Here is a 17549-nt window from a genome sequence, read left to right as displayed (position 1 = left end):
ATAAAATTGTAAGGCATGCAAAATGGGTTTTCTTATGTAATGGTAATGGCTAGATTGAGATACTTAATAAAGTCTTGCACTGTTTCATATGCATTCATTAGTTCATCTGTCAGAGTCACTTCAACACTGAGATCAGCAGCATATAAATGTAATAAATAAATAAAACATTTTCTCAAATTCACTTTAGAAAGGTGGAAGGTGGAAATGATAGTAGTTGTATTCAGTGCATCTAGAAGACATAGATTAAGACAGATGATCATTCTTCCTCCTGCAATTTGTTCAGCAATAAATGGAAGCATAGTGTAGTCCAGGGATGTGGAAATTCATTGAGGGCTGCATCAGGATTGTGTTTAACCTCGGGGCCAAGTGGGCATGACCAGATCGATATCACGTGTGTTGGGGGCACCTGTGTCAGAAAAAACAGAAGCACTCCCGAGCTCCATTTTCGCTGGCAGAGGCACTGCAGGCCAGTCCTTTGCTGTTTCCAGGCCCTATGGACTAGATCTAAGCACCTTGAGTTTGACACCCCTGGTGTAGTCTATAACTTTCTTTAATTTGTTATATTCAAATAATCATTGCCCTTGATTTTATTTCTGTACTTAAGTTGCTTAAGGAACAAGTTTGCACATTATTGAATGTATGAGTGCAAATCAAGGAAATGACGGTGAACAAACATCTCTCTTTTTGAATATTTTACAAATATATTCTAATAAGATTTGACAACACAATAAGCATCCTTATTGTAGATTTAGTGAGATGAAAAGGAAAGCATTTTTCTTTACTGCAGATATTGTCATTGAGTGATAAAAATGCAATAAATATGCACCTTACATTTCAATAAGAGCACACCTCATGGAGGGACTATATACCTCTGTGGAAATTTAGGAATCCCTTAAAATTTCCATTCTTAGTACCATAGAAAGAAACAAAATGGATTTTGTTGAATAAAACCACTTCAGATGGTGCTATTTTAAAGCACGTTGATGTCTTTTTCTATCTGGCTAGGTACTTCAAGAAACTTTGATCCATAGCAAGTGACTTTTTTTAGCTAATAAAATTGGAAGCATCTATCCAAAGCATGATAACCTGGCAGATCATTTTTACCGCTTATAAATTGATGGAGGATTACATGACATAATGTGATTTTCAAGCAAATCAATTATCTTGACAGATAAAATTTCATACAATAAATAATCTTCTTAGTGTGTGTTACTCTTCTCCATCAAAGATACACAAAACAACTCTGAAAAGCTCAACAGGTGCTGAGTAATAGCATTTAAATATAATGCAAAGGAATGCTACACAAAACTGGTATTTCCATTACTTTCATTCCTAATTGGCAGAGCTAAATTCCATTTATTTATTTATTTATTTTTATTGTATGCATGAATGGTTGTAGAACTATCATTGAATAGATGGCCATATGACCTCAAACGTTCTCTTCTGTATTTACCAACCAGAAATACAGAAGCAAATTCCACCCCTTGTACCTTAGGGAAATTAATAGAGTAGATTCTTGTAAGTAGTGCTAGTTAAATTCAAAATTGCTCATCTCACCTGCAAACCAGACTCTGTGAGTAAGTTCTTAGAACAACAAACTTTGAGGTTATAAACATTTCCTTCATCTTCAACCAGAGTTCCTATCTCCACTGGCTTCTATGATCCCTTCTTGAACATATCTGAGATTCTCTCTTATTTCCTGCAATCCCCAGGACTATTCAATTTCTTGACATCAGAAAAAGATTTGACAAACAACTAAAATCTGCTGAAACATTTGGTTCCAGTTGAGGCAAAACAAGGATGGGGCCTCTTGTGAGGCAACAATTGCAAGTTTCCTAACCTCTTGACATCAATCAAGATGTCACTCAAGTTCTTTAGGGTTCAAAGGAATACTTGCTTTCTACTTGACACTAACTACATTTCTACTTACTATACAAAGAAGCCAGTATCTTGTTTGTCTTTTAAGATTTTTCTTAGAAAATAACCTTAGTTATCAAACTTGGTTAAAATGTAATTGTGTCCTCTCTGGATCTATGATCTCTTCATTAACTAAAGATACACCTGAGGTCTTTCTACATCAAATCCCCCTATCAGAATTATACAGAGCATCTGATGAGACCTGTTGGCTTCCAATACCAATATGCTCAGAGGGAGGTGCCCATTTGACAGACCAATTATTAATTCAGTTCACATATATATTAAACACTCTTCCAGATAATTATCAGGCTTAACATTAATACATATAAATAATAGATACCACAGCTAAGAAATTGTTTAACTGAAGTTACTTGAATGATCACACAATTCCCCTATACTATTCATACTTGGTACTAGGTGACCCCAATGTTCTTTTTAACATCTGCTCTTTTTAACGTCTGCTTTGTGGTGTGAGGAACTGAAGGGATTTGACTGAAATTGTGCCTATTTCTGCACAGCCTTTCTCCCATCAAATAATTGTATCATTTCAAGAGGGTGCCAAATGTAGTCTATGTAAGCATGTAGCTCAGTGGTGGGATTCAATTTTTTTTAATACCAGTTCTGTGGGCGTGGCTTGGTGGGCGTGGCAGGGAAAGGATACTGTAAAATCTCCAATCAGATGCTGGTTCTCCGAACTACTCAAAATTTTCACTACCGGTTCTCCAGAACTGGTCAGAACCTGCTGAATACCACCTCTGATATAGCTGATATGTGTGAAACAGATGAAATAACATGTACATGCTGAAACTGTGAGTCAATATATCAAATATGAGTGGATAGGGATAATTTTTCAGTCTTGATTGAAGACCAATTTCCAATTTGAAATATTTTGTCTGATGTAATAATGGGGCAAAGATAAATTTTTGTCACCATTTATTTAAATATTTGACATATCTAATACAAAATTGAATGAATGCAATTTATACCCAATTAACTACGCACTTATTAAGATAAACTTAAAATGACATAAGATTATGCTCTAAATTTTCTTGTTAGTATGAGATGTTTCACCGCTCATCCAAGAAGCTTCAGCAGTCAAAGCAAGTTAGTTAAGCAGAGAGCCATTGGAATGTATCAACTCCTCAATGAAGGGGTTTCCTCCCCAAGTGCAAGCACAAGTTCATTGACATATTACAGTGCATTTGAGAAGGAAACTCCAAGTTTGGTGCATGAGAAGTTGGTACATTCCAATGACTTTCTGCCTAACTAACTTGATCTAACTGATGAAGCTGCTTGGATAAACAGCGAAACATCTCAAACTAAGAATAAAAATAAGACCAGTTTCCATGATTCAACCTTCAGACAACTTTTCCTAGATGATTGAGAATCTTCATTGACATACTGCAACATACTTTGGGGAGGAAACCCCTGAAATTGGTGCAGGAGGAGTTGGTACTTCCAACAACTTTCTGCCTGACTAACTTTCTCTAACTGATGAAGCTCTTGGATGAACAACAAAATGTCTCAAACTAGTAAGAAAAATAAGTCCAGCAGTTCTGACTTCAGACAACTTTACCTGGATAACTGAGAATCTTCATAGACATTATGCTCTAAACTTCCTGTCTGTTCTTACAACTAGGGAGGTGAAATTTATTTGTGTATTATTTCTGCAGAATTGCCTAAATTGGAGTCATAAATTCTTACCTGATTAATTGACCAGGATAGTAAGAGTATTAAAAAATAGAAACCTGCAAGCAGCACCATGAGGAGATTATAGGAGGTAGGAATCAGACCCTGCAGTGCTAATTCTGCCAGATTTAAGCATAGATGTAGATTATTTGAGGAAATCCTAATAGAAACCCCAGGAAATCATCTGTGGTTTTTTAAAGGCAGTTTTAATGAGTTGCAAAGGAGAGAATCAATCGTTTCTATTGTATTTTATCTTACGCACGATAAGACTTGTAGTTTATTTGTTCTTTTTTTCAATTCTTAAAATTCAAAGGGGAGTGAATTTGCAAGCAAGGAGTAAATGACCTATAATCCTTCATAAGATTATTCTAACACCTAACCATTTTAAGTTGAATCATAAATTGTTTTAAATGAAAAGTAAAAAAAAAAAAACTTAAGAAGTTAGGTTTGCTCACAAGTTTACTACATTTCGGCATGGATTCCCTAAGATTCCTATGTGATATTTCTATCAGTTTTGGAGAGAATTTAAATTGCAGATCCATTATTTTCACCAGAGGGAATGATAGATGATCCTTTGATACACATGAGGGTATTCCTTTCTTTTCTTTTTTTGGAACTCCATATGTGAAACCTGTTTAACACATTTTATCTTTGGTTTTGTTCTCTTTCAATATTCACATTCCTGTTACATCCAGACAGTGACTTTATTCCCTCAAAGAAATATAATTTGCTTTATTTAAATTCTTCACTGAAGTAACAATGATTTTCATACAGCAAGCTGCATATTTGAAAATATGCACATACACAGAGAGAAAAAACCCTTCCTGGAATAAAAGTGTATTTTTTAATAGGAAAACTAGCCTGTGCCATGATAGGGTATTTCAGCTAGCACAAGGATATAAAGAAAACTGATAACTTTTCTGATGAATATGAGCATTCTAAATGTATTATAATTTATTCATTTTCTCATTCTTTCAGACCGTTGAAAACTGTGTGTGCATTTTAAGGAACCTCTCATATAGACTCGCTGCAGAAACATCTCAGGGACAGCAAATGGGGACTGATGAACTTGATGGTTTACTTTGTGGTGATGCCAATGGGAAAGATGCTGAAAGTTCTGGATGCTGGGGCAAGAAAAAGAAGAAAAAGAAATCTCAAGATCAGGTACATGCACTTAGCTATAATTGATTTGATTTTGTGTGGCCCAACACCGGAATGATTTTGGATAGCTGACAATAATAGTAGTAATAGCAATAATAGTATTTCCTACAACCAAATAATGCAGTACAATAAAGTCGAAAATAATTTTGCTTTCTTCAAAGAAACAAAACTTCTGTTAAATATATTAAAACAAGGTTAATTCTGCATAAATTTTAACTGTTAAAATAAGTGAAAGCTAGAGAATGTAACTTCAACTGACTGATCTAAGAGGAACTGTTAGGGGTTCTTTTTACTTATTAACTCTTCACTTACTATAATAGTATTATTTGTACTCTAATATGAAGTAAATAATGGTAATGTGAAGAATTGTTTTATTAGATATTGCTATTTAGCATCTGTATAAATAATAATTACAGACAATTTCATGTAAAATTACATTATTTGGAAAATTTCTTGATTATTTTTTAAGGCACTTTTAAAATAATACAGATGGTATACATATTTTTTTTCTTTCCTGGGTGTCAAGGAATATACACAGAAAAAAATTGAGGTTGCTAGGTAACACAGAATCTAGAGAATATACTTGCACAATCACCTGATCCAAAGTTTTTGTTTCTGAAGTATCTTATTAACCACAACCTAGGAACCTAAAGCTACAATCTAGGTAATTTTACTGTAATGAGTTTGCTGTAAAGAGATAATGGATTCCCTTTAGATTTATTTAAGAATATTATGAGTTAGAAAATTATATGTAGATTTATGATATTTGTAACAAATTTCCTTATGAAAATGTATTTATGCACTGAGAACAAGAAAAAATGGTGAAACATACATGTTCCATTGTAAATTATATTAAATTATAAATTCAAATTCTATTACATTATATTAAATAATATGATTTCTACATTGATGGTAAAATTCTGTTGTAGGTTATCTAGCCCATTAAAGCTTTTATTGTAATAAGACAGACCTGAAGGTGCTACAAGATACAGTTTGATTATATGATTTGTCTTTTTAGTATTTTATGTAATTTGGAAATTGCCTTCTAAAGTTGATTTTCTAGCTGTGTGGTTTTACTCATTAAGCTGCCTTGAATTCATTTGGTCTAAATCTAGGTAAACCACCTTAAGATTGCAACCTATAATTGTTTCTTTGAAGGTACAATATTCTGATCCTCTTATTGTATACCTTAACATTTCTGTATGGTTGAATGACTATATTCAGATAAAACTTCCATATTCTACAATTATTTTTCACCAGAACAGAATGAAGACTTTGCCTTAGCTTTGCCTTGTCCATCAAAGTGACGGGTTTAATATCATTTTCTACAAATAAGTTGTGCAGAGAACTATGCATGTAATTTCACATTTTTGTTCATTGGACTGTTATACAGCATGAAGATAAATTATTCCAGCTTCAGACTTTAGATTAGGATAGTGATAGAAACTCAAAGAGCTTTTAGATTGATGGTTGATACTTTAATAATATAATTTAGTTTTCTGACTTATTTTAACCATGGTCATATTTTTCAATTTGTACTCCAAAATTCATGTATGACTTTAATCCAGAAGGTAGTATTTAATCAGCATGCAGAGACTTGTGACTGTGACTCCCATAATCTCTTGATTCCTGGTAGCATCTGAATTAGTAGATTTTTTAGACTGTGACAAATATTACAGAACCATTCTTATGTTTCGTCAAAGTCCACTTTATATTATAATTCTAATGGCCTGTTAGTGTGTCACTTTAATATTCTCAGAGAACTGCAGCTGTCTGACAGATGAAAAACAATTTGAGGGGGGAAATTGCAATTTTGCATAAAGTGTATATAAATTAATCTTATGCATGATTGCACATTTGAAATAAATTATTATGACATAAATTTAAAAAAATATTGCCATCTGTGGAAGATGATTAGTCGAGCTGTGTGTCCCCTTGGTATCGTTTGCTATCCTGATGCTCACTGGACACTGTAAGTAGCTCTTGCAGTGTATTGGGGAGCCAGTTTGGTGTACTGGTTTACAACTCCAGGCTAGAAACTGGAAGACTTTTGCCTTTGGAAAGAACTTCATTCAATTACCTTTGCTGTGTTATGTTAGCAGGTCAAAATGGCAGTGTGCCAGGAAATTCCTAATAAACTGTCCAAGGTGATAAATCATATAATCTAATTTTAAAAAGGGGAAACATTGGAACCAATCACATTAAACTTAAACCTGATGGGGCATTTAACCAGATTAAGGTTGACAGTAATAATTTAACAAAGTAATAATTAACAAAGGAGATAGCTCTCCTCCCCTCCCCCCTCCCCTATCTGATCCTTATGCAGAACTGGAAACACAGAGCCCATTTATTTTCACAATAGTTCTAAACGTTTCAGAAAGCTTAAAATTACTAGAGCAAATTATATTGAAAAGAAATGAAGTATCAAAAATACCAGTATTTCTCATTAATTTAGCAAAAAAACCAACAACACCCAGTGTCTTAAATTTTATGAATCAGAACCACAGATACAAAATATAAACAGCATAAGTCATGAGTGACCACAGTCATTCTAAGAAAGGTGTCCTCAGTATAGTATATTGTTCATAAGACCTTTGTTTTATATCAGACCATTCCAGTCAATTAATAGATTGATTTATTTAATAATCTCTTGTATTCAAGAAATACTCAAGTGATATTTTAAGATTTAGGTTTTTTCCCCCAAGTTATTGTTGGCAAAGCAGAGAAAATTCAGGGAACTCCTCATTGTAGAATCAGAGAAACAGAAGAGGCTGTTCAAGCATTGAGTCCAATTCCCTGTATAGTGCACAAAGGTGATGTAAAATATCCACCTATCTGGATACATCTGATAAAGGGTAGACCATTTGTTTGTCAACCTGTCAACCTGTTTTGGCTGCAAGAAACTTTTTTCTATGGTTTCTCTCTTGAGACAAATCTCAAACTAGTTCAGTTTTACAAAAAACAATAAAATAATAAAATTGTCTAAAGATACCATTACTCTCCCCAAAATATGTTTTTATGAAAAAAGAATTGGCCCATTTTTTAGATTTCTGGATTTTTGCATATCTTTACACACAGAATTGGGACCAAAGCTTTATATGTATCCCGCAGATGTTTTAAAAAAGCAAGAAAAAAATAACTGCAATGTTTAGCATTTGTTTTATGGTGATGTCGACACAGAAGCTGCCACTGTGAAAATTTAATCACTCCACTCATTCAATCAGTTCAATGTAAGAGATAATTAGAGTAAGTTATTTCATTTAACAAACAATATAAATCTTTAAAATATTAGCTTCCAGATAGTGGTGGAATTCAACAGGTTCGCACCTATTCTCGCGAACTTGTTAACTTTCTAAGCAGTTCAGAGAACCAATTGTTGGAAGAACTCTCCTTTTGTTTTTTTCTACTTTACATGGCTAATCCTGTAAGGAAGGCAGGAAGGAAACATTCTGGTGTTGTTTCTAGCCTAATCTTTATTGCTCTGCTTCCAGAAGCTTCCTCTCAGTTAACCCATATAACAGCTAAAGTTTCTTGGCAGTACACACAGACTTACTGTGGCCTGCGCTCTGGAGGGTTTTTTTTCCCCTTTGCTGGGGAAGGGTTGTTCCTTCCCCTTGGGAAGGGTTGTTTTAAGCTTTTTATACCACTGTTGGGAGGAAATACTCCCCTGTTGTAGTCCTCCCAGCCAGGATGCAACTATCAGGACTTTAAAGAAATAATTGAATAATGAAGCAGAGCTGCTGGAAAGAAGCTTTTAATGACAAGGAACCAAGATGAGTGACATTCAGCAAGGCTTCTTGGCTAGCTAGAAAGTTTGACATTCAAATGTGAGTTTACATACCCTTTCTGAGTTTTGGTCTAAAACTGGTTTTTGGTTAAGTTTAATTCTGTGCTTGGTGAGGTTTAATCCTGTGTTTATGATGGCATAATTTTCCCTATTCAACTTTGTTTGGAAGGGAAAATGTTAATCTCTGTTTCTGAAAAGAAGCAGGGTTCAGAAATCTGGCTAGTTCTTGTGCCTATTTGTTCTGGTAATTGGTTTAACATGCTTTAGTTTTAAAAAGATTTAAACTGTTGTGATTTAATTACTTGTATTGTGTTTGAATTTTTTCCTGCCTCATTATTTCTTTTTCTATCTGGGGAGAGAGTCTTCCTTCACTGCTTTAGTGGTTTCTGGCACTGTCCTTTTGGGGTATACTTCCAAGAGGCAGGATGCAAGCTTGGCACTGATTTTTTTACTGTCTTTCTGGGGGGCATGTGATCTTTCCTTAAATCTGGATGATTTGCTTAGGATATCTTGTGAGGTGAGTGAGACCAGCTGGTATCTTTAAGTGGTGCAAATGGATCTAAGGATTGCTTCTTCTGGGTGTGCTCTTTCTGGAGATCTCTACTAAAGGGTTTCACTTTATGAGCAAGAGTTGGCTGTTGATAGTTATAATTTCATTTAAACAATTTTAATTCCTCAAGGTACTCTGGCACCCTGCCTGATTTGTAACTCCGAGTTGCAGGTATTGCTGATAAAAAGGAATGTATTCAGAGAGAATGGTTTAGGTTTCTGTGGTGTCTGTGGCTATCATTGATCTTCAGTGTATATTTCCCGATTTCTAATCTAATGATAATGATTTAATGATGGTATTTAGCTTTTTGCAAGCAAAGAAGCTTTTTGTATTTTTGTACAGGTAATACTTCTCTTACAACAGTTCATTTAGTGACCATTCAAAGTTACAATAGCACTGAAAAAAGTGACTTATGACTGTTTTTCACATATACAACTGTTGCAGCATCCTTATGATCACAAAAGGCTGGGAGAGGCGAAGCATCCCTTGATGTGAGTGATGTCGAGTTGGCCACACCCACCCAGTCACATGACCACCCAGCCACACTTACCCAGCTGGTCATTAGGGCAGAGAACCAGTTGTTAAATTATTTGAATCCCACCACTGCATCTGAAGAGAATAAATGAAATGAATAATGAACAGAATGAATAATAAAGTATTAATGATTACATTATCAGTCAAGCTCATTGATTAATAAGAGAACATTAAAAATAAATTTTCCATGTTCAAAAGCCTCTCTTGATACTACAAAATATTAATCTTTTCTGAACCATGCATTCAAACTTCATACTTTAAGCCTCGATTCAAAACATTAGGCTTTATTCTAGACTGAGACTTGCTAAAAAGGCATCATATCGTGCTCATTCATTTGTGGGTCTTCAAATGGTCCAATCACTCTTTTCTGCATGGTGTTTTTCATCACAGAAAAAATCACATATTCTTTTTTCTATCAGATAATTTTATGACAGAATACCAGGCCATTTATCCATCTGAATAATGAGCTGAAACCCAAGTGGGTCATGCACCATCACAGTGATCCCAAATGCACAAGGGAGCCTACAACAGAATGAATGAAAAGGAAAGTATTCAGCAATTTGACCACATCAAAGGGCAGACATTTTAGAAGAGAACCACAATGGGAATATTGTTCATGGAATAGAGTTCATGCTTGTAAAGGTTCAGAAATGACAAAGTTGAGCCTTTTTGCTATGGCAGGTTAGCCCATAATTTTTTCAAGTAATATTTGAAATGTACTTTACTAATTATTGGAAGTGCTACAATTATCATACTTAAAAATAGCACAAAAAGATACTAAATCTAAGAGGGCAATTGTTTTCCAACATTGGCATGCTGCATATTTAAATTTTTGTTTGTTAATGGAAATAAATGAAAGTAATAACTGATCTTATATTTTTACTCGGAGTTCCATTGTATTTTGGCAGGACCATATTGTACTGGGCAAGTACTGTATTATTATCAGTTTTACAGTTTTTGGTCAATTTCAACACCTCTGGGATGTTTTCCCTGTGTCCGTGACTTCATTGTGTTGTTTAGACTTTCATTACAATATAATTGAAATGGCTGCTAGATTAATAGCAAAAACCCAGCTCTCTCCTCACATCTTGTTTCCTTACTCACCCATCTTTTATTCTCATATCACTGTACTCTGTTTTCTTTTTCATTGTTTATTTTATTGTTCCATTATTTTGTTATTTTTATGTTTACACTTCTTTTCATTGCTGTTTTTTATTGTTATAAGCTACCTAGAATAGCCCCATGGCAAGATGGGCAGCAAATAAATTTAACAAATAAATAAATAACATCTATTTGAGAAGAAATATTAGATACCGTAAATTTATTTTTCATTCTTTCTACTTTTTAAGATGGATACCATAGATATACAACATAAAGAACTAGAATATCACTTCCTTTTCTGAAATTCTAATGAATAAATTGATTTGAATATTTTGCTATTAAAGAACCAAACTACTAAAGCAGTCTTAAAAATCACTGCAAGAAAGAAAAGTGTGTTGCTTATTGTCTGTGCTTGTATATTATATTCTCTTTAGGTGAATTATTTCTCAAGAACAGCTTGAAATATAATGAAATCTATTTAATAAAACTGGCTGGGGGGACAATCCTTAATTGATGTTATAAGGACCTGATATCTGAAATGGAGGAATTGAGGGGTAGCACATTGCAATGTTAGCTAAACAAAACACAAAGAGGGGAGGTGCAATGATTTCTACCTACACTGCTCAAAAAAATAAAGGGAACACAAAAATAAGACATCCTAGATCTGAATGAATGAACTATTCTTATTAAATACTTTGTTCATTACATAATTGAATGTGCTGATAACAAAATCACACAAAAATTATCAATGGAAATCAAATTTAGCCACCCATGGGGGTCTGGATTTGGAGTTCCACTCAAAATTAAAGTGGAAAAAAACACTACAGGCTGATCCAACTTTGATGTAATGTCCTTTTAAAAAGTCAGAATGAGGCTCAGTAGTGTGTATGGCCTCCACGTGCCTGTATGATCTCCCTACAACACCTGGGCATGCTTCTGATGAGGTGGCGGATGGTCTCTTGAAGGATCTCCTCCCACACCTGGACTAAAGCATCCCCCAACTCCTGGACAGTCTGTGGTGCAATGTGGCGTTGGTGGATGGAGCAAGACATGATGTCCCAGATGTGCTTAATTGGATTCAGGTCTGGGGAACAGTTGGGCCAGTCCATAGCATCAATGCCTTCGTCTTGCAGGAACTGCTGACACACTCCAGCCACATGAGGTCTAGCATTGTCTTGCATTAGGAGGAACCCAGGGCCAACCGCACCAGCATATGGTCTCACAAGGGGTCTGAGGATCTCATCTCTGTACCTAATGGCAGTCAGGCTAGCTCTGGCGAGCACATGGAGGGCTGTGTGTCCCCCTAAAGAAATGCCACTCCACACCATTATCGACACACTGCCAACCGGTCATGCTGGAGGATGTTTCAGGCAGCAGAACATTCTCCACGGTGTCTCCAGACCCTGTCACATGTGCTCAGTGTGAACTTGCTTTCATCTGTGAAGAGCACAGGGTGCCAGTGGCGAATTTGCCAATCTTGGTGTTCTCTGGAAAATGCCAAATGTCCTGCACGGTGTTGGGCTGTAAGCACGACCCCTACCTGTGGACGTTGGGCCCTCATACCACCCTCATGGAGTCTGTTTTTGACCGTTTGAGTAGCCGTATGCACATTTGTGGCCTGCTGGAGGTCATCTTGCAGGGCTCTGGCAGTGCTCTTCCTATCCCTCCTTGCACAAAGGCATAGCTAGAGGTCCTGATGCTGGGTTGTTGCCCTCCTACGGCCTCCTCCATGTTTCCTGATGTACTGGCCTGTCTCCTGATAGCGCCTCCATGCTCTGGACACTACGCTGACAGACACAGCAAACCTTCTTGCCACAGCTCGCATTGATGTGCCATCCTGGATGAGCTGCACTACCTGAGCCACTTGTATGGGTTGTAGACTCCATCTCATGCTACCACTAGAGTGAAAGCACTGCCAACATTCAAAAGTGACCAAACCATCAGCCAGAAAGCATAGGAACTGAGAAGTGTTCTGTGGTCACCACCTGCAGAACCACTCCTTTATTGGGGATGTCTTGTTAACTGCCTCTGCTTTCCACCTGTTGTCTATTCCATTTGCACAACAGCATGTGAAATTGATTGTCAATCAGTGTTGCTACCTAAGTGGACAGTTTGATTTCACAGAAGTGTGATTGACTTGGAGTTACATTGTATTGTTTAAGTGTTCCCTTTATTTTTTTTGAGCAGTTGTATATGGGAGGCCACCTAACCCTTGTGAATTTAGCCTTGAACCTGGATAGTTTATCAGTGGTAAGGATCCTTCTATATTCCTAAATCTATTGCACCAACTCTGCCTGTTTTTGAAGACTATGCAGTCATGATGTGCTTCTTAATTACATGCTCTTTGATCTACTATGTTGCATTTGTATGGGGGTCTCTTTGAAACAGTTTCATTTTACAGACTTTTAACTGATTTAGAATACTGTAGTCAAAATAGGTCCTGGGTCATTATAGGGAGTACTTTGCTACTCTACCATTAGTTAGAGGCCATTTGGATGCCAGATATGATTGTTCTATAATTCTACAATCTAAAAGCTTTCTGATCAGACTATTTTTTAAGAAAGCATATAAGCATGCATAGTTAAAAATAGAATAATGTATATTTATAGTTTTCTTTATCTAGAGACATGGTGCTTTTGTTTCTTAAACAGTATCTTGGATAGAGAGAGAATCAGAGTTTCCAAAGCATATCTGTTGTGTGGCTTTTTAATGTATATTAGAGAATGACAAGATATGCATAATATTAATGACTAATGCATAGTCCCAAAACAGGAAATAACTTGTAGAAATATTGCTAAGAATTTGTTATTTGAGCAAAGCCACATATTATATGTAGTTTTAACATTCAATAAGAAATAGTCATATTTTATTTGTAAGAATTATCCCAACCTATGATGTAAGGAGGAGGAATGAAGCTGTTCCTCTAAAAAAGTACAGAATTTGTTTATGAGCACTCACACAAAATGTTCACTGCTGTATAATCACTACGGTCACTACACTAGGGGAAATCATGACCTTTTTTGGCACCATGATTGTTTAATTATTATATAAACAACCTGGTCTTGTTTTTGGAAAGGTTGCTGTATCATCCTCCACAGCTGGCATATAAATACATCACAACACTTATAATGATGAAGTCTATGACTCCAGTGGGTTTGAAGTTTATTGTTCTACAAAGCAGAAGATTTAGAAATCAATTATGATAAGATCTGAATAATCTTTTTTGTGAAGCACCCCAAATCTGGAAGTTGAACTTGGAGGGTTCAAATACTTGGGAATAGTCTTTTATGCCTCTGGTAGCCAGAGGACATGCTCTGTATTTCATAGTCAGATCTGGCCATACAAACTTTTTATTGCTTTAGAGATACTCTATATGCATCAGCAGTGCTTATATTATTTATAGCCAATGCTTGCATGCAGCTACTTTATGAAGCTCAGATACACTCCATAATAATCATACAGCTTTGGAATTTCTGCAAGCACAGTTTCTGAGGAATATATTCCAAATATATTTGAATATAAATGCACATCAATATCAGACTAACAGCCCATATTCCAAATACTCCAGTCTGTCCCAAATATGTTTTTGCATAGAATAATTGGGATAATCAACATAAAAACTGCAACATGGGCAAACTTTTTAAATTATTGATTACATTTTTTCTTTTTTCATACTGGTTTGTTTTCCTTAATTTTAACAGATATATTTCTTACTAAGTGGAGTAGTTGTGTTATACAAAAGCTGAACCAAAATATTATGGCAGCATTTAGAATACCCTGGCCAATATAATCCAGTTCGAAAATTATTCAAATAGGGAAAAAATTAGGAGCTTTTGATTCTTAATCCCGCCATTTTTATTGCTTACCATTAGTAGTTTATATATATTTTATTTTAATTGAATTAATCTTGACATTGTTTACTTGGACTGCATAATTCTATTATGGATTTTCATCAGCCTTATGAAATTATCAATTGTAATGGGTAAAAAACTGAATGCATGAACAATAGAATGAAAGACTCCAACTGCCAAAAAGGATCTAACTTGGCAATCAGTTTATTAGTTCCTGCAGCTAGATATTTAAGTCAATATTTAAATATTAAAGTACAAGATAATAATGACTTTAGCATGTTTTAATGTATTATCAACAGTAATATTGGAAGGCAGATATAGAATTGTCACATATAAAATCATCTTTGTCTATGTGATATTATTTGTAGAGAATTGTTCATCTTTTCTTATGTTATTTTCCATAAGGACATCTCTCCATAATCTATACTCCAGCTAATAATTAAATTATCAAAGCACTCAGAATTTGTGCTATCTTCAGTATCTACTGTCAGATAAAAATGAATTTTTAAATGTGTCTAAATATTGTTACTGGGCCTGTAGAATCCATAGTGTGATTACTGCTTAGTATTAATATTTTAGCAATTGTATTAATTCTATACTCCTAATAGTTTTGGCATTTTGACTGAAGTAATAAAGTGAAACATTGAATTTATTGCTAGGTTTCAGATAATAACGATCACGAGAATAATGTATTAACAAGATATTTTTGAGGTGATGCTTTTCTACTTTGTAAGCCTCTGCCAAAATTCAGTTAGTTATTTTAAATCAACATTTTCTTCAACACCCCACATAGACTCAGACTCCCTCATGAACAATATGCAGCAAGCTTTGGAAACATTTTTCTCTCTGGTTTTTGTAGCTCACAGCACTCTTATTTTTAGCCATTCTGGCTTCTTTGCTCAGAGTTGTATTCAGCAGTATCTGGCAGATCATTGACTTAGCTTTCCCTGTACCTCAATTTTCTGTGAGCGGTTGAAAGTTCTCCATGTGAGCAATCAATTAGACACAATATATCACACTTAAGAAGGATGTATAGTTCTGTGCTGTTGAAAAAAAGCCAGATTCCCTGAAATAGTCTGTGCTGAGCAAATAGAAAATACCACTGCATTAAATTGAAACTGAAGCAGAGAAAATTTAAGGAAACATTTATCTCTTTAGCACAACCTTTTAAAATAAACAAATAAGGAAAATAATCTTTTCTCCATGGTGCTTTTATTAGTACAGTTAGGCTTCACTGATCACTTTTGACAGATGACCACTTTTGACTAGCTATCCTGGCAGGGGTGGGATGCAAATAGTTTTACTAGTGGCTCTGTTGCCGTGGCTAGGTGGGCATGGCCATGTGACTGGGTGGTATGGCTTCTTTTTGCAGCACACACACACCCCTGTGCTCTGTTTTTTTGGCTTTTGGGGCCTCGTGGTAGCCTGGGGGGACATTTTTGCTCCCAGGAAGCTTCCCTGAGACCCAGGAAGGCAAAAAATGGAGCACGGAGCGACTGCACAGCACCCCCCCGTGCTCCTTTTTTTTTTTTTTTTTGCCTCCTGAGCCTCAGGGAAGTCTCCTGGGAGGCTGTTTTTGGTCCAAGAAGGCTTACCTGAGGCCCAGGAGGTCAAAAATTGAGTGCAGGGGGGGATCCTGGGCCTCAGGGAAGCCTCCTGGATGAAGCAGTAAGACAGTAAAGGGGATCCCGGCACAGCTGATTGTTGGAATAGCTGATCATCGGGAGGGGGAAAAAAAAAGAAATACTATAAGGAGTGACTGGGCGGGATGGGGAGGGCGGGGGAGAATGCAATCAGTGATGCGCGTGATGTCACGCATGTGTGATAAGGACTGACTGGGCAGGGAGAGGTGGGTGGAGAGGGGCGGGGCCAGCCAGGGGCAGAATTTGCCAGTTCGCCGAAGTGGGCAGAATCGTAACAACCGGTTCTATAGAACCAGTCCGAACTGGTAGAATTTCACCTCTGTATCCTGGTAACCCTTTCCATTGACATTGCCTTATGCAATAGCTAAGGTGCGGTTAAGGTGACTTGAAGACAAGTTATTATAATACTTGATTTAATCTGAAATTTGAAATTGTTTTAATTTAATCTAGAATGAGAATTTTCTTCCAAATTTTACAAAATGTTCAGTATGCAAGTCTATTAGATAGTTCATCTACTTCTACTAGATAATTTGTATTGGTTTTTAAGTTATTACTTGGGAACTGCCCAGAGTCAGATGGAGTTAGACAATGTCTAAATTAAATTAAATACATGGAAATCTCCTTTTCTCCTATGATTACAGAAAATACTTAAATTTCCTGTATGTGAAAAACACAGGGGAATACAATGTCTTGGCCAACAGTATGATTCCATACTGCAAACATTTTCCATTATTGGTCCACCTCCCACACATAGAAAGCAGCATTTATAGATTTTTGCATACTAAAATAGATTGTTCTCTTGTTTTTCATATATTAAGTAAACCTAATTTACCCTAAATTGTGGTCTTCCCCTTTTTCTTTCTACACATTGATAGAGATTACATAGACAAAGTTATGCATAGCATGAAGACTTTGATTAGATTATTAGCATCAAAGCATGCAACACAAATCCATCAGGAATTATTGTAATATACAATTGTATATTTAACATTTGTCCTGTTACTGATTTTTTCATTTATTTTAGAAAAGATTCATTCCCTTATGATCACTCTATTTAGTCTGAAACATAAAATTTATTAGCAAGATCATCTTCTTATCATAATTATTTAATAGCTTAGAATGTTCATCATGCCTTGCTTATGGTAACTCCAGTGGTAGCATTCCAAAAGTCAACTTTATGTAGCAGCAGTGAAGAGAATGTGGCTCTAAAAATGTTAGATTACAATTCCTAATCAAGATAGCGAATGATAAAAGATGCAGAATGCAATATCTGAAGGACTTTGCCATTGTGAGTTCCCTGCAGGAGCTTAAATCTC

General features: G+C 35.7%; 1 protein-coding gene across 17 annotated transcripts in view; it reads left to right on the top strand.

The window, feature by feature from the left end:
* Positions 1–17549, top strand: part of CTNND2 (catenin delta 2) — a 471659-nt gene that overhangs the window by 393427 nt on the left and 60683 nt on the right. For all 17 annotated transcript variants that reach the window (XR_015743082.1, XM_026701042.2, XM_087930702.1 and 14 more), the window contains one exon: positions 4585–4770. Coding sequence is in view for 16 of the 17 variants with exons in the window: in XM_026701042.2 (XP_026556827.2) it covers positions 4585–4770 (186 nt within the window). In the remaining variant the exon portion in view is untranslated. The remainder of the gene's footprint in view (positions 1–4584; positions 4771–17549) is intronic.

Source organism: Pseudonaja textilis, chromosome 3 (assembly GCF_049901715.1).
Source record: "Pseudonaja textilis isolate UNSWEBS1 chromosome 3, rPseTex1.2, whole genome shotgun sequence".
NCBI classification, from domain to species: Eukaryota; Metazoa; Chordata; class Lepidosauria; order Squamata; family Elapidae; genus Pseudonaja; species Pseudonaja textilis.
The sequence above is the reverse complement of the archived record's forward strand: the minus strand, read 5'-3'. Positions and strand labels throughout refer to the sequence as shown.